Source organism: Harpegnathos saltator, unplaced genomic scaffold, assembly GCF_003227715.2.
Source record: "Harpegnathos saltator strain DR-91 unplaced genomic scaffold, Hsal_v8.6 scaffold213, whole genome shotgun sequence".
NCBI classification, from domain to species: Eukaryota; Metazoa; Arthropoda; class Insecta; order Hymenoptera; family Formicidae; genus Harpegnathos; species Harpegnathos saltator.
The window spans coordinates 720001-742277 of NW_020229999.1; the positions used below are offsets into that span (position 1 = coordinate 720001).

At 51.7% G+C, this 22277-nt stretch overlaps 2 protein-coding genes across 2 annotated transcripts in view; one reads left to right on the top strand and one right to left on the bottom strand.

The window, feature by feature from the left end:
- The window catches only part of Np (serine protease notopleural), a 22247-nt gene extending 1282 nt beyond the window's left edge, over nucleotides 1-20965 (top strand). The window contains exons 2-11 of the mRNA XM_025298289.1: nucleotides 5908-6019; nucleotides 11115-11443; nucleotides 12488-14000; nucleotides 16600-16740; nucleotides 17265-17414; nucleotides 18379-18455; nucleotides 19066-19166; nucleotides 19730-20001; nucleotides 20296-20450; nucleotides 20628-20965. Of these exons, the coding sequence (XP_025154074.1) occupies nucleotides 5908-6019; nucleotides 11115-11443; nucleotides 12488-14000; nucleotides 16600-16740; nucleotides 17265-17414; nucleotides 18379-18455; nucleotides 19066-19166; nucleotides 19730-20001; nucleotides 20296-20450; nucleotides 20628-20792 (3015 nt within the window). The 3' untranslated portion in view covers nucleotides 20793-20965. The remainder of the gene's footprint in view (nucleotides 1-5907; nucleotides 6020-11114; nucleotides 11444-12487; nucleotides 14001-16599; nucleotides 16741-17264; nucleotides 17415-18378; nucleotides 18456-19065; nucleotides 19167-19729; nucleotides 20002-20295; nucleotides 20451-20627) is intronic.
- NPF (neuropeptide F) overlaps nucleotides 1-22277 on the bottom strand; it is a 44137-nt gene that overhangs the window by 15860 nt on the left and 6000 nt on the right. The gene's annotated exons all lie outside the window — the stretch shown is intronic.

A 22277-nucleotide genomic window follows, 5' to 3' on the forward strand; every position in this document is an offset into this window, starting at 1 on the left:
GCGATTAATATTTTTTCACCGTTCCTGCGGTTCGGACACGGCTTGCTCACGGTACGTAGCTACTGATCGATCAGTGACGCTCGATTCTCCCCGAAATTAAAAATGTCACGCTTCACGACGCAGCCCGTGAAGAAGTGTAGCCGCCGCCTGTTGAACTATCGATCGAACTATCGACCGGTCTGGCAATTGGCACAATAAGCTTGGGCGACGCTTCAATCGTTCCGAAAAGTAATTTATCGCTCGGCAAATCTAACGTGCAAGGAAATGCACACGAAAGGATCATTTTCTCCGTATATCGGAATGTGACGTAAATCGATGTCGATGGCATAATCTAAGCTTACCCTTTGCAACTGTAAATGATGTTCTCGACACCGGGATCAAGGATTCGATCAAATTGCACGGACGAAGGTGTAAAAAAGGCCAAAGACAGATTAAAAAAAGGCAGTGCGAATCCAGCCACGAAGAAGGAGAAAATCGATACAATAAAACGAACGATGAAATGTCACCGAGTGTCGTACAGGGTGCGACCAACCCTTGTCGCGGGCGAACAAGTGGGCGATAGACGACGAAATATCGAAAGGGCAAGTGTCCGCGAAGCGAGTGTCCAACGACGAAATGGCAAGAGACCAAGTGCTTCCTTCCTCCGACGCGGAGGACTCGTGTGTGCTCAGGCAGAACGTACGCGACGTCTCGCAGCACAAACGAATTCCTGCGCACGAGCGTGGCAATCCGCCGTAAATAAATCCCGCTTGATAAACAATGAACGACGGAGCCGGTCGCGGGGATGCGCACACTTGGCTGAGCCGCAGCCGTGCGCGCGCGAGGCGTACGAGTGGATCTGGATTGTACTCGCTCGCTTTTGCTCGAGATCCTGGCGATATTATCCGCTTGATATAAGCGCGGCTCACCGCGCGAATAATCCACTCTCCAAGACGGCGTGTATCCGTCTCGTGTAACACCGTACACCGACAAGCGGAACGTATCGCGGATCCGTTGTCGAAGTTAACCGCATGTTCTTCAGAATAGCGGTATATAACCCGACTTGACTCGGCTGAATTTCATTCGTCGCGCACGCAGCCGTGCACGTGCGCGCACGCGTGCGTGTATAAACTAATGCCCGTCTCGATTTTATATACGCGCGCTTTCATGTATTATTCATATACATACATACTCGAGCTCATCGAGAAAAAATCCTACGTTCTCGGGAGGATTGTTCATTTCGAACGGAACGACGCTCTTAAACGCTATCGTCAGGCTATTTCATCGACGGCTGCTCGTCTCGCGTTATTGCCCGCCCGAACATTTCTGCAACGTAAACTCGCGAATCAATGCCGTCAGCGGAGACACGAGGAACCGACGTTCCGCGTCGACACGCGTCGACGTCGAGTCACTCTAATTGGCCGCGCGCGGAGCGGCCGTGAGAAGTTGCTGAAAAATTTCGCCATTTCCCAAAAATGCCAGTTCCCAAAAATCGCCGGGATTCTCGCGTCGTTACACGTCGAGGGAGGAGGGGGGCAATCTGCCATAATGGCGCGACTCGCGGCCGGGGAATTAAGACTTACGGTTTTATTTGCGCGCGGTATACCTCGGCGCCAACCCACATGTCTGCCTCGCATTAGATACGTGAGTACAAATGAAAGTGGCAGGTACCGTTACCCCGCGCGCGCACGCGCGAGCGCTGCGTTACGACAAAAGCTTTTTCTACGTGCGTGTACACACATATACCGCGGTGTGCGCTCACGTGCATCCTAGTCGCTTTCGTCCGCCAATTCAGACCACCACCACCACCACCACCACCACCATCACCGCCGTCATCGTTGCCGCCAACCGGTGCGATTTTCTTCCAACGAGGGAGACCATTGATCCCATAAATATCTGAAAGCGTCATTAGTGGCACGTCGCGCTCTCGTAAAAGGAAGACGAAAAAAAGTAATGATTCAAAACACACGCAGTCTGTGTACGAATATGGAGGATAATGAAAAACCGTGGAAACTCGGCAGCGACGAGAAATGTACCGCGATGAGTATCACGTATCGCTATGTTAATTCCACCGCGGATATCATCGTCCAATTTATACGAGTTGAATCCACCAGGAATAACTGTTCATCTCGCTCCGTAAAATACGATTATACGTATGTGCGTGCTCGCCGACAAAGCGACGTCGCTGTTCCTTAAATACTCGATACTCGGCCGATAAAGCGGCCAATTTCTTTTCCGTCTCTCTCTCTCTCTCTCTCTCTCTCTCTCTCTCTCTCTCTCTCTCTCTCTCTCTCTCTCTCTCGAGCGTATTGAACGAGAGAGCCGATTGAAAGTCGCACTGTGCTCCCGTCGCGGATATTACACGCGTTGCTCCGTTCTAGCCAATTAACAGCGGGTACCATGCTCCGACTTGAAGTGAGGCGAGATACCAATTAGATATGCGTCGACCACGCGAGATAACCGTTGGCCGACGTTTTCGAAGCGGGAAACCGATGACCTGACCATCGACAAGCTAACGCAACTCACGTCGAGCGCGCGCGCGCGCGCGCGCGCAGGTTGATTCATCCAGCCAAATTCCCGGCCTCCGGATAACTGTAACCGTTTTTATCACTTCCTTTCTCTCGAGACGCGTGCACAGGCGCGAGTGCGCATTGGATGAAATCGCTGCATATCCTGTGCGATCCGTAGCGAAAGACCGGAGATTCAATCTGAAAACACTCGCTCGATACATGCGATCTTGCGATGTAATCGCAGACGACGGACTTGTGTGAGTTTTGCAATCTCTCTCTATGTCACCGCTATGTCACCGTAACGAGAATGTCAATCGTCGGGTAGGATAGGAGACGTCAAGTGGCCGGCACTTATTGCCAATTTTCGACACTCTTGCCCGTATTTTACCAAGTATTCAGGGAATTAAAAATAATAAATAAAAATAAATAGTAATCAATAAATGATTGTGTGTGGAAAATAATTAGTAAATCTCTGTGCTCTTCAAGATCAGATAAAATCCACGTGGAAAGAATATGCCGAAGGCTGAAAGATTACTGCCGGCTACTGGAAGTTTTACCTCGTTACACACAAGAGTGTCAGAAAGATAAATCATAAATTGAAAGTATCAAAGATTTGTAAAAAAATATGTATAAATAATATTTGTATTCTACACGAGGAACTCAGTGAAGTCAACTTCGCAAAAGCCAAGGGATTAGAGAGAGAGCTCGTAATGAAACAAATCGCGAACAAATCCATCGCACAACGGTAAACTAAGTTAGGTGCTGGCAACAGCGATTAACGAATTGGGAGCGACGAGCAAACTGGTGATTATTCGCGACAGCGACCGACCGAGATTGCTTGTTGCGAAAAACACACGTGCTCGGATCGAGTGGATCATCGACGGATCATCGTCGCCTACCGCCGGTCACCGCGGCCGGCGGTGATTCGAGCTCGGCCAAGTATAACGTTACACCCAAATTCCTGTCTCTCCGAATAACTGTAACCCGGTTCTCGCCGATTGCACAGCTATGAGTGTCCGGGTAACCACATCGTCAACGGCACCGTGAGCATTTACATCCTCGCCGGCAACCGAGGAAACCGTGATGGAGGATACCGCGAAGTGGGAAGAGTCGCGTCAGGAGATCGGAAACGAGATCTCGAAGAGTGTCTCGTCTTGGCCGCGAGAGTGAATCCACGACGACATTTCATCACGTCCGAAAACTCGTCCCGCGATTCCCTTCTATCCGCTGTATAAATTTCGAACGACGGTCGACAATGAAATCGCCATCGCGTGTGCGCGAAAGCGAGATTATCAACGTCAAAAAATGCAGCCTACAGTAATCTCTCTGAACCAAAATTCTTCGACCGCAATTTTCCTACATTGTTTCCGCTATTAAACAGGGAGATAACGGTTAGTCGTACAATTTTACGTTATCGTCGCGGGGGCTGATAACGAGTCGTCGATACAATTTACATCTTCGACTTCACCTTCTGATTCTTTTTAACATCTAACGTCCCAATTCCTCGAGCATGGCCTAAGATAAAAAAGGACTCGACCTACAAGAGTCCCATGCTTAGCAAGGAAGAGGAGAATCGGTCCTTCGGATTGTTGAGCGTATTCGCTTTTCTTTCGTAGATTAAAATTACTTGAGATATTTTATTTCTTACGTCTTCAGCACATCTAATTCTCAGTTATACTTATGACTTTGATCAAAACGATTCTAATATCAACAGCGAGAAGCTGTAAGAAATAAACAGTCTGGTGTTTCAATTTGAGATATTTGCGAAATGAGAATAGTCCTTAATGGATCGGTTGAGTGAGGTATGTATATAAAATGTCCCAAGATACCGAGAGAATAATTTCTCGCGGTATGACTATCAGATTTCCCGGTCATCTTTCGCTCATCAGTTCGCCCTGCGAATGATAGATTCAGCAGGCGAGCCCGCGAAATTAGAGAAACTTCGTGACTCGGTCGTTGACCGCGTCACGTCATCTCATCTTTCGCGAGGTCAAATTGATAACGCGAAAGAGGATCTGATTATGTATACTCTTACTCTCGCGACCTTGGACCGTCCCTCGTCATACTTGATCGCGCAGCTGATCCCGCGACGATCAGCTGTGAACTTCGCCTCGAACTTTTCACTGTCGAACTCACAGCCGCCGGCTAGGATTCTGAACACGACCGAGCGAGTGCTATCAAATTACGAGAAGATCGAGCAACGTGACAATTGCACCGCACTCGCGAGCTCTTTCTTTCTCTTCTTCTTTCTCTACTTTCTAATTGAATTCCCGATCGACTGTCTCGTTACGGCGGGACTGTTACGGTGACGTCGCCGCTACACACGCGCGTGCTTGGTGCTTTAAGCGCGCTAAATCAACAGATAAAAGTCTGAACCGTTTGATGGCTTAATTGAACATGATTTCATGCTCGGTGTGCGCGATCGGTTACGATTATTCATTCGTTCGCTCCTTCTGTACGTTTCTTTCACAACTCGGCGGTCATGAGCGCGAGAAGCCGCCGTTACACTGAGAGAATCGCCCGCGCGTTTGTGTGTTTGAACAATCGCACAATTAATTACGTAACATTCGCGTTTAACCGCCTCTACAACGCGAAGGAGTTTTACACTTCGCCTCGTGTAAGACACGCGCGGTTAAACACATTTCCGTTCGTTCGTGCATTCATTCGCTCGTCTATTGTGGATGATAAATGAGCTTCGGCGCGGTAATAGGACGACGCGATCCGTCACGCCGCGTCGATCGCGCTTCGACATCGCGGGACACGTTAATCCGCCCCGAAATTGTAGCCTCGCCGCGCGCTTACAAAAGAAAATGCAAACGGACGAAAGTGGATCGGCGCGCGATTAATAACATCCGCTGGCGAATTTAAAACGAGCCGTGTCTGCGCGCGCGAGCCGAGCCGCGAGCTAGAAATAGACAATTGATGAGGCGACGAGACGGCGGCAGCGCGGCGCTGTTACCACCCGCGATAATCAAATGAATTTACATCATGTAATTACGCCCAGACGGAGAGTCGCTTCTACGGATCCTCCGTGAGAACGAGATTCTCGTCCTATCCCGTTCTCAGGAATTATCCCGACGGCGAGCGAGTGATCATGGTCAGACGTTGACTGAGAGAGATACGCGCTGAGCGCCGGGTCTGTTTTGCAAATTCTGGCCGCGAACCATTAATCACTTCGAAAAGGAAGGTGGAAAGGAAGGAAGGAAAGTGCACGAGGGATAAGGTCACCGACGTGACGTGGAGAATTCGCGAGGTGACGGGAAAGACGGCCAACTTATCTTTCGCAGCCACCTATTATCGCGTGTTCCTCGCGAACGCGCAGGCTAAGCGGCGCTATAAGTGTCTCGGAGGGAAACACGATGCTTTTCCTCTCCTCAGAGGTCGAGAGACTAATTTCTGGCTTTCGTCTATGTTTCAGATGTGCGATCGGCGAAAACAGGCCTGGGCCTGGGCCGTTCTCATCGGCAACGTGTTGATCCATACCGCGGTTATCGCCAGTCCAATCTACGTTCCTCAATTTCAACCGGGAAGTAAGTCTTTATTACGCGCGCGTTTGCTCTATTATTATTCCCCAGGAAGAGTATCAACAGTTCGGCCGCGGACGCGGTTCGGACGGGGTTTTCTCTGTAACGCGCTTTACTTAATGATCGCAATTTGCTGATTAAATTGCCGTTATGTCGTCTTACGGAAATTGCGCGGTGCGCCTTCGGCGAGTATCGACCTCCAATTCGCTCATTACGAGTAACTTCAATTCCACTTAATTACGGGCATAATCGAATTAACGATCGAAATAAACGCGCCGCATTCCTCCGCGAGGCGCACCGATATTCGTGCGAAACATCACCGATCTGTATTCCCGGCAACATCCTAGTCCTCGTGTCGAGTATTTAATTTTCTTCGATTCTTCAACCCCGGGAGAAAAAGAGATAAGCGGGAAGGCTGAACAGAAACAAAAAGAGAATGACAGAAACTCCGGGAGAGTTAAATCCTTAACGGTGCTGGCTCTCGCTAAAGCGTTTTACCACACTTTCCTGAGAATTCATTCATTCGTTATTATTCGCCAAGATTATCCTCCATGTGCTGCGATGTTCTTCATCACCATCTTTAATCGCGACATCGCGAAACGCACGTTTGCTGAACCTGAAATCTCGATTCTGGCGTGACACGAATCGCGCGCCGGTACACCAAGAAGTGTACGCACGATACACTTCTGTTTGTCCCGCTGGCTCTTTCACGCTCGTTGCATTTTCCTCGTGTCAGCTGAGTAACGGATCGGGCTACACAAATACGAGCCACGAGGCGAGAGGCACGATCGTTTTCTACGTGTGCGTGTGCGTGAGCGCCTACCCCGCCTCCGTCACGCGGCGACATTGAACCTACCTTGAATTCGTGTTCGAACGGAACGTGGGCGGACTGGTCAGTTTTCTGTACAAGTGGGTCAACCGCGGTCATCAGGGGGCCGCGTGACTATAATGATTTTTCCTCCGTCATCCTCCGAGACGCTGACCCGAACACGCTCGAGGGTCCACGGGACGTCGTCGTCCAGGGTCGTCTCTGCTCGCGGGGATTATTCGGCTCGGCGCCGCCGAGATGCTCGTGGTACCTCGTAATTTTATAATTTCCAGTTAACCCGCGCAGCGGGTTCGAAATTTATACCCGCGTGACGAGCGTAAAAAAAGGAAAATAAATTAATTGGACAACTCGTGAGAAGAACGCGGAGAGAAAATTAGCGGGGAAGTCGTGATAACGCTACACCTTGTGTAAAACTTTGCTTCCACCGCGGAATGTAACCGTAAATAAATCTTTCTTATGATGTAAGAGCGTGCAAGTTGTAAAAGCGAACAAAGGAGCGCGCTGCGCTGGTGGCGCAGAGAGGATTTTCCCGGCGACTGCGCGCCTCGTTCGCCGATGGTATCCTGGTGTCGGCGGTGCGACGACAGGGACCACCTCGGACGGCTGATCTCCTGCGCGCGATAATGCTAAACTTCCGTTTCCGCGCGACGTTCCGTCGCGATCAGATAAAGCACTTTCCTAGTGCGTGATCCGCGGATCCGCGAGTGAAATCCTTCGCGCTCGACCGCACGACGCGTGGGCGTGCAAACGCGCACGCTCCCTCGCTGCGGTTCGGCTTGAAATTCCGCCAACTGCAGAAAGGCATCACCAACTTTCTTTCACGTCAGTGACTAACTAACGCGCGTCACTTCCGTTAGCACACATTTTCTACGCGGAAGGATGACGAGCGGACGTGTAGGACTTTTTGGGCGCGCGGTCTGACCGACTGACCTGGTAGAGCGAGCGAGCCAGCCAGCGCAAGTCCTGGGACCGTAAAACAATTTTACGCTTGATTTTCACTCGCCACCAAACGCGCCCGCCTCTCTCCCTCCCCCCTCCGCCCCGCGGCTTCGCCGGCTTGGCCGTTGGTCGGCAAAAGAAAGTAAACATTCGCGGAAAAACGACGGAATTTCAACGGCTGCTTTCGTGACGACCGCGGCGCACGCGAGAACTGCACTGTGACCGATTACAGGTGGTTTTTGTCGTCGCTCGCGTTAATTGACGACTCGTCCGATTCGCCGAACAACGTAATTAACGAGTAAAATTGCGGAGTCCGGCTGGATGGCTTCACTCTCCTCGCGAGCGTTCTACCATTTTGCCCGAATGGTAGCGTCAGGATCCTGAAACAAGGACCAGCAGACCGAGCGAGAAGAAATCGCGATACCTTTCTGCTCGAAATCTCTCTCGCGTCTCTCGGCGCCACGGTCGATTCTCGATTGGCTCTTTCGATGAGTTCGTAGTGGTTTTTGTGAAGAGTTCAAGGCCGATACTTTTACAGGTGGACATAATTTTGTTCGGTAATGTGCCTACCGCTTTTTCAATGACAGCCCGTCGAAAACAGAAATGAAATAAGAGAAATAAAATAGCGCCTGACTACGGGCTATGGAAAGTTCTTCGGATTAAAAATTCCTATCGAATCTATCGAACGACCCGATATATGTTACTTTCACCTGCTCGTAGACGCGTGGCCAAATGCGATCGGAATATTATGTAGCGCTGCTGGACGAACGTCCGCCAGCGATTGGCAATCTGTCACTTTCTTTGACGCGGTATTCCGCGTCGCGCACGGAATACCGTTCGTGGGTTTTTCAGCTGCGAGTCGAGGACTCGCCTGGACCAGCCGGGCCGCAGCTCGCGGGTCAAGGTATGTCCGTTTAATCACGCTTAGTCGAGGTAGCCCGGAATGCGCGGTGATTTCGTTGGGCCAGAGACCTCGAGGAGAAAGAGGGAGAGGGAGGGGGGGAGAGAGAGAGAGAGAGAGAGAGAGAATGAGGCAGGTAGAAAAATTGAAAGATGGAAAGATGAGACAGAGAGAAGGGGTAGAGGAGAAGAAGAAGGAGAAAAGGTAGAGGAGGAGGAAGAGGAGAAGGAGGAGGAGGAGGAAAAGATCGTGAGGTATCTTAGAGGGAAACAGGCTGTTACATTAGGCTATGACTGTGACCCACTTTTGGGTCGGGCAACTAGCTCATACATTGAAACTTAACGGTACCGGGATGCTTCGGCTTGCCTGACATCAATTCGTTCTCCGGTAATGCGGCATGCGCCGTAAACGCGTTAGCGGTGTTTCGCAATCGATCGTCGATAAAACCGCGATCATGGGACAGCGTCGATTAGGATTTACTCGCGGGGATCGCGAATTTATACGCGACCTCGTCGATCCCAGCTCGGCCTCGAGGATGAGGAGAATCTCCGGCTCACCGTGAGCACCCGACGACGCGCTTCCGCGTTCGTTCTCTTTTTTCTCTTTGTTTTGAAAAAAGAAATGAAAAATATTTAAACGCGCAATGGGAGCGATTAGCGCGCTATCGAGAGGGCGGTGCAACAACGTCGACGAGTCTTCGTTAATATTTCAGCATCGTCCACTCGCACGCGAAAGCTCGTGGTCTTATTTTCCGCGCGGAGAACGCGCTTCTTTATCTTCCTCTGACGCGAGCGCGCGCGCGCGCACCTCTTCCGCGACTAACTGTATTGCACGACCATATGAATCATTGTCAAGGCAGACTTCTGTCATTCCGTTATACGCCTTTGATATCGCCGACTTTTTAAGTTTCGCGCGTGACATCTGCTTGTTCGCCGACTTCGTTCGCCCGGACGACGAAAAGGGAATTTCCGCGACGTCGCGGCGAATGCCGCGCAATTTCCCTCGCACGCACGCGCGATTTTCAAAAGCCCGCGGCGAGCGTGTAGCCTCCGGCCGTTCCGGAGAACAAATGGATTTTGTGAGTAACATCAACTGTAACTTTTAAAGCTCTCCCCCATCTCGATAGCGTCGATTGCGGTTTCCATCGATTCCCCCGCTCCCACTTCCCTCTCCCTCTCTCTCTCTCTCTCTCTCTCTCTCTCTCTCTCTCTCTCTCTCGCACATATTGTAAAAAACAAATAAAAAGAGTATCTTACGACGTATCGATTGCTTGTTCGCTCGTCGATACTCACGATTTGATCGTCGCCGTCGGCCGCGTTGGAGTGCAATCCGTCATAATCGCGCTTGCGTTTCCTTTTTGATTCCGTCCGGCAATTATGCCGGCGCTTACGCCGGAGCCCGCCGCGTCTTCCATCATCCGTGGCGAGATCGCTCGCTCGGCTGAACGCTCGGCGAGACCGTCAAGTGAGAGAATTATAAACGATACGCGCGTTGACGATACGAGAGCGAAGTGTTACGACGGAAATGTGGAACGTGTATCGTGAATGAACAGTTATAGAGACACACACCGCGGGTGAACGCTGATGTATACCCACTTCGGGGAGGATCAGAGAACACGGAAGCATTTATCTAGCCGGCGTTGACGGCTTCGCGAAGGGAGCTCTCCTCGAGGCGTCTCTCTCTCTCTCTCTCTCTCTCTCTCTCTCTCTCTCCTTCTCTCTTGCTCGCTCCCTCCGTAATATTTCATTTCGCGACTTTTTTCCCCAACGCGGAAGGGAGTTTTTACTTTCACGTTACATTCGCGGGGATCAAGTTTCGAACGGCAGAAGCATGTCCCGCTTATCGCCTGGGACAATCGCGTATTGTCGCCGGGACGAAGCGTCTTTGTAAAGCGCTAAATGAGAGAGAGTGCCGCGTGTAAAGAATACATTAATGTTATCAGCGCGAAGCGCGCGCCGCGCTATGTGGGTCGGGAGTTAAAAAACAATACGTGGCCGACGTAGAGCCACGTGTGGGAGAGAAAGAGAGAGAGAGAGAGAGAGAGAGAGATTCACAGGCAGACAAATCCGGCAAATGACGAGTAAGCGGAAATCGCGGTGGTTGCTTTTCCGTCGATCGAACGTCTCGAGCCGCTTCCTCGCGAGATGGAGATCTTTTGTACTCGCGAAAATCACCTCGAGGGCAATTAGCGCGTTATTAACGAACGAGAAAAACAGCCGCGATTCTTCTTTCCCTGCAACCTGTCGCGAAAAGCGTTCAAGTACGGGGCAAAAGGAAGAGGAGGAGAGGAGCAGGAGGAGGAGGAGGAGGAGCCGAGACGAGAATATCGGTTTTGTTAGAAACGCGCTTGCACACACACACACACACACACACACACACACACACACACACGACGGATGTAATGGCGGCCGTTTCCTCTCGTTACGTTGCAGGCACCGGCAGGAACATCAGGCACTTGCCCTGCGTGTCACGCAGGAGCGGCGAGACGGGCGTGTGCATGTTCGCGTTTACCTGCGCCAAGGCTAACGGCACGCACCTCGGCACCTGCATCGATCGCTTCTACTTCGGTAGCTGCTGCAAGATCGACGACGAGCCGGACATCTTCCCGCAGGACAACAGCATCGACGACGGCCCGTCGCCGCCGAGGCCGTCGTTCATCACGACTGACGGGCCTATCGAGAGCAACGACATACCGGAGTACTTCGCAAGGCCGAAGCCGACCGAAGTCGAGAAGTACGCGAGCAGCTCGCAGCAAGCCACGGCAAGTAAACGCGATCGCTAATGAAGCCGAGAGAGAACGAGAGAGGGGGGAGAGGAGAGGCCGGCTCTCCTGGCGAGACCGGGGCGCGCGACGTGAGACACGCGGCGTGACGGCTGGAAATTCCGCGAGGCGAATCAATGGGATCGAAGTAACGTCACTTGGCGAGGATTATCGCACGGTCAGGCTGTCGACAGCCGGTGTCGTCGTCCGCGAGCTTCGCGCTGGTGAAATGGACGGTCTGATAAATGGCGATGTCCGTCCGACCGGCTCGAATCTTTTGCGGCGGGGGCGGGATTACATTCTAATTTAATTGCGTTATCATGAATCAAGAGCCTCAAGAGCTCGCACCATGGTTGAACTCTCTTGGACGGCACAACGCGAGAGGGTGAACGACCGCGGCCGGTCGAGTGGCTCGATTCACGACGCGTCGCGGGAAGAGCGAGAAACGTATTTTCTCAGCCTGTTCGGCTATATTATATTAACTTCCTACACGCCCCGTGTGCTTCGGAACGTATATGTTTGTGAGATCAGCGGGGAAAAAGCACGTTGGTGGTTCGTGTGACCTCACAACTGATTCACAGGTGAAGGAAGAAAGTGGCTCGTTAAGATGGCAATTAGTCAGCGTGTGTGCGAGGCGCGCCGAAATCGCGCGCTTTTTCGCTGAAGGACACACCTTTATCCGCTCTGATCCTCCATCCAACCGGATTCGCTCGGTCCAACAACCAAAGATTAACACATGCCGACACGATTTCCACATTCGACACGTATTTTCCTTCAGAGGCAAATTAATAATTTAAAAACCCCACATCCACTCTCTCTCTCTCTCTCTCTCTCTCTCTCTCTCTCTCACCGTCGCGATATATAAAATTCATCACGCGTTAAATTTGCACTCTCCGCCGACCGCGATATGTCGCGGAACTTGTCGAGTACGTGATACATAATAAATTGGGAGAAATTGAGCTATCGGCCACCCGTCCAACTTGAGCGTCTCACCGTATCGGTAAATCCTTATTTTCACACGTGAATAAATTTGCGAAATTTCAGACGACGTCTGTAAAGCCGAGCACGCCGAGCACGCTGAGGGACACGACAAAGTTCGTGACGAGGAAGCCGACGATCACGACGATCGAGACCACCACACAAACCACTCGTCTCTCGACATTCCAGACCGTGCAGAGCGCTCCCGAGGGAGCCGCCAGCACGGAAGCCACTTCGTCCAAGAGCACCGTCGGCATCGTCGTGAACAACAGACCGTCGAGCGTGTTGTCGAGCACAACGAGAAGACCCACCAAGCCATCCACTTCGTCCAGTCCGCGACCCAGCACCGAGAACGCGACGAAACTGGCCGTCAACACGACAATCTTGAAAACGACGACGACGAAGAGGCCGGTCGTCACGACCACGATACAGAGACCGACGCACACCTCGCACAAGCCGAGCTCTTCGACCACGCGCAGACCCGTTCAATCGACCAGCACGAAGACCGAGCCAGCTACGATACCTTCAACCAGGTTCCCGCCGAGGAACTCGACGTCGCCCAAGCCGCTGACTCAGGCGACCACCAGGAAGCCCGTCAGCAGCACCAAGAGACCGACCACCAGCGACATCAGCAGCACCGCGACAGTGCTAACGAAACGCCCGGTAACGACCACGAAGAAACCCACCACGTTAACGAAGAGACCATCAAGTCCCGCCGCGAAACCCACCGCGAGCTCCAGTCTTGGAAGCACTTTAGCAGCGACGACCAGACCTCATACGACCTCCGGATCGTTCAGCAGTGTTGGATCCTCAAGCACGAGCGTCACGGAGAGTACCTTGGCCTCCAGCGGGAGCAGACCGTCGACCGCGAGTACGACGACTACGAGCACGAGCAGTCAGAAGATTACTTCTACCGCCGCGGTTACCGCGACCAAGAGACCGGACCAGAAACCGACCGTCACGAGAACCACGACGCCGCGGACGAACCTGAAGGCGACTACAAAGACCTCGACAATCAGAACGACTACGGTCAGGCCGCCGACGACGACGGCGAAAACAACGACCGTCAGCAGAACCACCACGTCTAGGCCGTCGCCGTCGCCGTCGCCGTCGCCGTCGACCACGATCAAGTCGAAGCCCACCAAGGTCACTAGCACGACGACGAGGACTACAAAGCCCAACGAGTACGCTACCACGACGACCACGGAGAGAACGAGACCGTTGTCGTCGACGGTCGACACTACGAGACCCAGACCTACCACGACGAAACCTACGAAACCCTTGACGAAGGTGCCCGCGACCATGTCCAGCACTACCGTGGAGGTCACCATGAGTACCTCGAGTTCGATGCCCATGTCTGCCGTTAGGAACGAGACTGCTTCGACCAGCGCGCCGTTTACGAAGGGCCAAGAGGACAATAACACTCTCGAGGAGATCCCGCTGACCACTTACTCGCCCGGACTAGTCACGTGGAGCTCGAATTCCGACGAGGCGTCCACAAGGGCGCCTGAGACGTCGCCGTCGCCGTCGACGTCCTCGTGGACGCCTCCGACGACTACAGCCGCGTCTACGTCGACAGGTGAGAGCATGTCGCAGCGATAGCGAGAAGCGCGGTAACCTTTGATAATTGATAACTCCGTATCGGGCTACATCGAACTGGAGCTGCGCGATCGGGTCGAGTGATTTCGAAGATAACGTTACATGTTTTGCATGTCCATCGTGTGATATTTCAGGCATGTGATTTTCTAGGTCGCAGTTGATCGCAAAATCGCGGCCGCTATTCTTTCGTTATTAAATACGACCGCGTGATTGAATAGGAGCTCGCAATTTTTACGAGCTATTTTCGGGATCTGTTGCGCGCAGACAACAAAATATGCAGGTACGCAAGACACAAGACGGCGGCAGGGATAATCTCGATCGCCTCGCATTCAGTTATTGTACGAGCGATCGATTGTAAAAGCGGCGAAAGCGAAGTGCGATAAATTCACGAGCGATCCATCCATCAAATCGCTCGCCGAGGTCTCGTTATTCCCGGCGCGTCGGTTTTCATGCACGCAACGTGCCGCACGACGACACGCTGGATTCCGCTATTAGTATGATTTCCTATTGACGACAACGGGCATCGCGTTGCACAATGAACGTCCGTTTTCTGCTGATTTCACCGCGTTAGCATACAGACGCTTCAGCACGCGAATAAGCCTGCTAATCACGTTTCCGATAATTCCTCGAAGGTGGTGATTGATGCCGGCGAAGGGGACATGTTTAAAACTCACACGAGCGCGCGTCGCCGGGTACAAAGTGAATTATCGCTACGTCGGGGAGATTGATCGCCGAGCGAGAGATCAAATATCGCGCGAAATCATCTGCCGAGTGTGTCGCGTACAAGATCCACCGTGGAACAAGAAAGAAGCAAGTCGAGAAAATTCGTAAGACGCGCGTTTTCGAGCCGCGAGATCGCCGCGGCTCGAACTCGCGGCTTTACAGATCTTTTGCTCCGAGAGAGACCCGTTTCTTCTCGCGATCATCCCAACGCTCAAGGATGACGCTCTTTGTCGGACAGCAAACTCGCATCCGTCTTCCGGATTTTTTAATATCCCATCGGAAGGATATTATCGACCGCCTCCTCCTCCTCCTCCTCTTCCCCCAGCGGACTACAAGTTCACGTGTTTTCGTGACGAGGTCAACGATTCGGCCGATGTAATCCGTTTGGACCGGTTTCGCCGGAGGCGATGTCACCGGTCGCGCGCGTCAACGACGTTCCACGTCGCACGTCCTCAAGTGGCGTAATTGCATCTCGATTGCGTGCCGCGACGAGCGGCGAAACTGGACTACGACGCGCGCCGGTAAGTGGGTGATTCGCCCCGCGTTCGTTCGTTCGTTCGTTCGTTCGTTCGTTCGTTCGTTCGTTCGTTCGTTCGTTCGTTCGTTCGTTCGTTCGTTCGTTCGATAAATCTACAGGCTTTATCTATCCCAGGGCCGCGAGGACGCGGGTGAGCCCCGTGGACGCGAGCCAAGGCCGTTCCTCGGGCCTGCTACATCGTACATAAGCAGTCTGAAAAGTTCTCGACCTGGCATTAGAAACTGTCAAACTATAATTGTATTGGAAAGTGGCATCCCTGATATAAACCCATGTAAAATTTTATTCGATCTGTCAAATCATTCGAGTAGTAGCACAACAGTTGAAAAAGCTTTGTGCAAGATGGGTGTCGCGTTTGCTGACAATTGAGCAAAAATGCATTCGAACGCGTATTTCTCAAGAGTGTTTCATAACTGTTGATGAAACTTGGATCCACCACTATACACCGAAAAGAACCTTCCGGAATCACACTTTAACGATGGTATTGAATTATTGGAGAAACGTTGGAATAAATATATTGAAGTTTCAGGAGATTATATTGAAAAATAAAACATATTTTACGGCAAAAAGAATTTTCTTTCATCGTTAGGCCGACAACTTTTCAGACTGCCCTCGTACATCTGGGGTATACTAACGCAACGCTATGTGGATCACGCGGTGCCGCGCGCGGCAGATACCGCCGGATTATGATGTACGGATCGGGACGTCGTAACGGTCCGCGCAAACCGGCCATCGCGAGAGCTGGCTCCTCCGCGCCGACGTGATCTAATCATCTTCGTCCTGTACAAGCCACTCGAATTATTCTCTAATGACCGTGCTCCACTCTCGGCGGATGTTGTCGCGAGCGGGAGAGAAGAAGAGAGACCGAGGGAAGACATAGAGAGAGGGAGAGAATTCGCTGGCATCGAACACCCCAAATCGGAGAATCAAACCGGTTCGCGGTGCCTCGAGAGAATTAGCATGATGGTCGAAACTAAGGCATTCTGAGAAACGGAGGTTCACGGACTGAGGGAAGGGTCCTTCGGATCGTTTTGGCGTATACAGGGTGTCCACAGGGATATTGAATGGGTTCGCGACTCGGGGTCGATTTGCTCGCGGCGAAAATAACGAGGAGAACCCGCAGCGTATGTGTGTGTGTGTGTGTGTGTGTGTGTGTGTGTGCTGAGTGTGTTGTGGGAGAGTGAGCACCTTTTATCTTCGGATCGGTTGTCCGCGTTGTTTTTCTCGTGGGCGCAATTAAGAAAGAATGGCCCCTTAGTTAATAGATTCCCCGTTGTACGATAATTACGATCCATATTTATATCGCGTGTTCGCTTCGCAGAGCACACAGAAACCGATTGGTCGTCGATAACGACTCCGGATAGCTGGATAATGATTCAGTCGCCTACCGAAAAGTTACCGCAAACTCAAGAGTCGACGACCGAACCGGTTGCGGAACCCACTATGCAGTCTTTGACTTCTGGTAAGGCATATTAATTGTAGCCTTTGTGAGCGCTCGCGGAATTCACTCGCTGGATTGAGGAACTTTTAAGAGTCGGAAGATATAATCGTACAAACGAGCGCGCAGCGACTTAAAAGGAATATCTTCTAATAAGTCTTAATAAAGAAAATCAACGAAGAAACTTCTCACTAGATCTTAGTATTCCGACAGCAATCTGCATTTCCGACTAAATATTTCCCCGCTGGAACTCTCTCAAGTAATACGCTTTAATACGTGTTTCCTTTTTACATCCGGGCGTAGAAATGTGAAATGAGTCGCTCGAGAGCTATGATCGAACTTTTATTCCGGATATTTCTTTTTTATATTATCTGAGACGAGTATTTCTTTGTTTTTTCGGACAAACTTTTGCGCCACTCCGTCAGATTACGATTACACTCGAGACCGCTTCTCATCCAGAAAGCGCTTTAATAAACGTGTCATTTTCTTATTTGACGCGAGGTGTATTTCCACTTGATTGAGAACTTCCGATCGGCCTGGATTTTCAGCCAAACCGATAACGGAGAGCACCACGATTCCCGATTACGTCACGAAGAAACCAATGACGATAAGCACTCTGTCAACGATCGCCAGCGTTACGATCGACACGGAGTTTCCGGTGCCGATGGAGACTCTCAATATGTCAGACTATAAACAAGGTGAATACGTAAATATTGGACGAATCGCGGCGTAAATCGCGCTGCCGGCGAGCGCATCATGCATCGGGCATCGGTGTGCGCGAATAAAAGAAATTAGATCGCTCCTAGACTGGGTGACCGGAACGAATCGTTACTCGACTGGAACCAGTCGGGACTAAAAACAAAATGACCGGTGAAACGCGGAACTGGATTCGGGTCAGTCTAGGAGAATTCGCGTTGTTCCGTTCGATTTTGCCCCAGTTAAACATCCGGAGGATGAACCAACTTCTGATCGGGCGCTAGCACGTCTTCGCGTCGTCTTCCTCGTGGAGATATCGAACCTCTCGCTCGATAAGGTAGACATCTGTTTATTCACGAAGCACCATACCGCACATGCACTTCATAGGTGAAAAAATAAGTACGAGGAGTGGGTGGACAGATTTATATCATTACCGATACCTTCCTTAGCCCCCGGCGCCCTTGCTAAAAAAGTATTTTAATATCGACAAGTTCGCGTAACTTGGAGCTCTTCCGCAACTTTCTACACGTAACAAGCGTTCGCGTCAAATAACTATATACGTTAAGTAGTTACAACGACGCACGGTGGAGGCTGTAATTTACGGATTGGCGATCCGCTCGCTTGTCACGTAAAAGCCGATCGCGACGGGTGACGCGACTCGATTCAGACGATGACACGCCGCGGCGGCGGCGGCGTCGTAAATTTTCGAGCCGGCAATTTGCCGCAATCTGCGAGTACGACATCTCTCAAGCGGCGCAAGCACAATATGATCGCTGCGGAGAAGGAAAAAAATCCTAAATCCGCCGGCGGGCAAGCGAGAGAATTAAGCCGAGAGACGCATCCGCGCAACGGTACCGGTTTCACCCAGTCGAACGAACGCAGTCGGCTGCTCCTCCAGCATGACCGTCCATCTGCGACCCGCGAATTTACTCAATGGTATAAACTCGACGGTGCTTATCCTTACAGTGTGCGGCCGAAGGCTCTTCCCGGAGTCCAGAATCGTCGGCGGTGGCCGGAGCTCCTTCGGAAAGTGGCCTTGGCAGGTGAGCATTGACGGCGATTACCGAAATCTCCAATCGCGCCGATTATTCGGGCGGCAAGATTTCGCTCCGCGTTATCCGTCTCATCTCGCGCCGGTCAGACGCGAAAATCGAACATTAGAAGAAATTTCGAGGATCCGCTAGCTCTTTCCAGACTGCAGCAATTTTCAAGGCTGCGAGTCGAACGTGTCGACGTTACGTAAGATTTTACCGTACCGCCGAAATCAAATAACGACGAGGAAGCCGATCGAATTCAAGCGCCGATTTCGGAAATCATTTTTTTACAAGGGGAGCGAAGCGCTGCTCGAGCGGCATGAGGAAATTGAGATTCGTCGTTTGACAAATAAATCGCGCGGCATGACGCGCCTCCTAAGACGCGCAAGAAGACGTAGTCGAGACGGCTAGTATTCTTCCGCTTCCACGTCGGCAACAACCATTGTTCCCTCTCTATTACGTATATACGGAGACGACGATTAGATCGATCGGCTAGCACGATCGCGTGCACGGCAATTCGCGCACGATTGACTCTCTCTCCCTCTCCCTCTCTCTCTCTCTCTCTCTCTCTCTTTCTCTCTCTCTTTCTCCCTCTCTCAAGGCGAATTCTCCCCCGTAGATCTCGTTACGTCAATGGCGTACGTCCACGTATCTGCACAAATGCGGCGCGGCATTGTTGAACCATCACTGGGCTATCACCGCGGCGCACTGCGTCGAGAGGTAAGCATCATCGTGTTTGCCGTCGCAATGGCATTCATAATCGAGTTTTCTCGCGCGATGATCTCAGCCGGCGATCTCCAACGAAGCGCAAAGATTCCGTCTCACGACAACGCGTCACAATCTTCTCCTCTCGGCGCGATGAGGAGAGATTGTGTCCGCCTGTGCAAACATTTGATAGTTGGCATATTTGATAAGCGGACAGATCGCGGGACTCACACTCTCTCTCTCTCTCTCTCGCGCGCGCACGGGCTGTCGCGCCGTCCTGGTTAATAACTACGGGGCGCGAAAGGTCGCGCGAGACGCGTGTTATTCTTCCGAAATCCCGAGACCGCGTCTCCGCGAATCTGGCGACTCCGACGTCGCGCTCTCTACCGTTACATTATTCCATGCCGCTGTTTAGGTAATTTACGTTAATTTTCACCGTGTAAATACAAGTCCCGAATAACGTGCAAGTGTGCCTGTGCGTAGAGATTCTCGCAGATTGGGAAACACGGACGTCGCGCGTGTTTCGCTTCCGGGCAGAATTTCCCGAGAGTTAACGCACCGATGTGTGTAATTTGCAGCGTGCCGCCCAGCGAGCTGCTCCTGAGAATCGGCGAGCACGACCTGGCGAACGAGGACGAGCCGTACGGCTATCAGGAGAGGAGGGTGCAGATCGTCGCGAGTCACCCGCAATTTGACGCGCGAACCTTCGAGTACGACCTCGCTCTGCTGAGATTCTACGAGCCCGTCCTGCCGTTCCAGCCGAACGTGTTGCCGATCTGCCTGCCCGACGACGACGAGACCTACGTCGGTCGCACCGCCTATGTCACCGGCTGGGGCAGGCTTTACGACGGTATTGGCATACGCAAGGAATTTAACGCGAGTACCCGAGGCCGCGTCGCTTGTTGCGTCGCTTATATAGCCAACGACGCGATAATGCGCGTTGATTAACTGTAACGTGAGCGTTAAAGTCGCCCGCTCCTTTCGGATTCATCGCTCTACTCTCCAATCGCGTCGAGGATGTGACCTGAATTTTGTGATCGAATCCCGCTAAATTACATCTCATTAAATTTATCCTCTCTTCGTCATTTAGCGAGCAGTCATTTAGCGCCGAAGGCGAGGTTTCTACGTATCGCATTTTTTCCAGAGGGACCACTGCCATCGATACTGCAGGAAGTCGCGGTGCCGGTCATTAACAATACCGTATGCGAGACGATGTACAGGAACGCGGGTTACATCGAGCACATCCCTCATATCTTCATCTGCGCCGGCTGGAAGAACGGCGGATTCGACTCCTGCGAGGTCAGTACTCGCGGTACTTTCGCACGGACTAATAAAAGACAGAAGGATCTCTCGATTATCCTTCCATGGAATTATATGGAATGTTAGCTAAGAAAATCCATCGATCACACACATACACACTGATCGCTACGCGAGATATATCGCAGAGATAACAACTTTACTTTCCTCCTCCTCCAGGGCGACAGCGGCGGCCCTATGGTCATCCAAAGAGCGCGGGACAAGCGATGGATCCTCGCTGGGATCATCAGCTGGGGCATCGGCTGCGCCGCGCCCAACCAGCCTGGCGTTTACACGCGCATCTCAGAGTTTCGCGAGTGGATCAATCAGATCCTGCAGTTCTGAGCGGCCGCCGCCGTTGCCGCCACCGCGCCGCCACGGCTTGAAATTCGCGCTTCCACGACGCGCCGACTCCTTCGGACGCCCGTGGCGGCCGCCGAGCGAACGGATGGCACCATCTAACGGAGCTGTGAACCGAGTGCAACCTAGTGGAAAATTAAGGGACCCCGGCGCGAGGATCCGCCATAGATCCTGTGTGCGCGCGTTGCGAACTCGGACGACGTGTGGAGCCACCGATTCGACTTACGCGAGTGAAACCGCGCGACCATGACACCCCCGCACGCGAGACCGACGGTTCTCTGTTTTTTTTTTCGTTTTCTTTTCGAATTGTTTTTTTTTTTTGGTGCGGCGACTCGGTGAAGGAACGATGCCGTTTCGCCTCGGTGCCAGAGAGAAATAGCCCGGAATCGGTGACGAACGGATACATCGGACTTCCGTGGACGGAAAGTGGAAGAAGAAATGCATATCGGGGATGAATAACTCACGAGAAGGAATCTCTCTCCGGCCTTGCCGGCCCAGCCGAGGCTCCTCTCGTCTCGAGTTGGGGACTCGCGATGTTGATAAACTGTTGTAACCGCGCGATTTGTGGTGTCCTCTCGAATATACGAATTGTCAGACATCTCTCTCTCTCTCTCTCTCTCTCTCCAGGGGCATTCTTCAATCACATTCCCTCCCCTAATCGCGCACGCGTTGGTCGTTTCCTTCTTATGTGTTCACTTTGCTCAAAGTCTGATACTTCACGAGTGCATGTAAGAACGCGCGCGGTTTAATTAATGAGTCTCCATATATTAGATAAATGATGTCGTTTTATTCTCTCATCGTCACGGAATATAGCCAATGTGTAATGCGAGACAACGCATGACGAGATCGCTCATTCTTTTGTATCGAGTTACAGTTACAACTGGATAATCTGCGAATATTGTTCCCGAGGTCGACTTCCAGTGAGTTAAAGCGATACGGACGAAAATGCGATGTGTATAATAAAACGCGGGCGATTTAATTCGATCCAAATCGGAATTGGCGGCCAAATTTTGCGAATGTAACTGCAACTTTTGCATATTTTGTATATTTCCCTACCTACCGCTTATATATAAGGCGAGTTATCGTGTAGTTACTGTGATTCAGAATACACGTATTTTTTCCAAGAAAAATCCGCATCTGTATAAAGAAAAATAGTAGAATAGGTTTTCGGATCACGCGACGGGCACGCACGAAGGCTCCTCTGTGCAAGCTTGGTACTTTGGCAAACTTATTCGACTCGTCGCCGAAACGTTCGCTCGCAGCGAAAATGTCGGTATCTGTTAAACGCCAGACTATGTATAAAGATCCACATTGACGGAGCGAAGCTTCGTCGGCTTCGTGGTGCACAAAAGGGCGAAACCGTGCGTGTCAACCCTCTGTCGTATTTTCCGGACGCCGGGAAACCGTAACATTCGCGCGCGACAACCCCTTGTGCGTGATAAGAGTATCTCGAGTCTCGTCTATTTATTC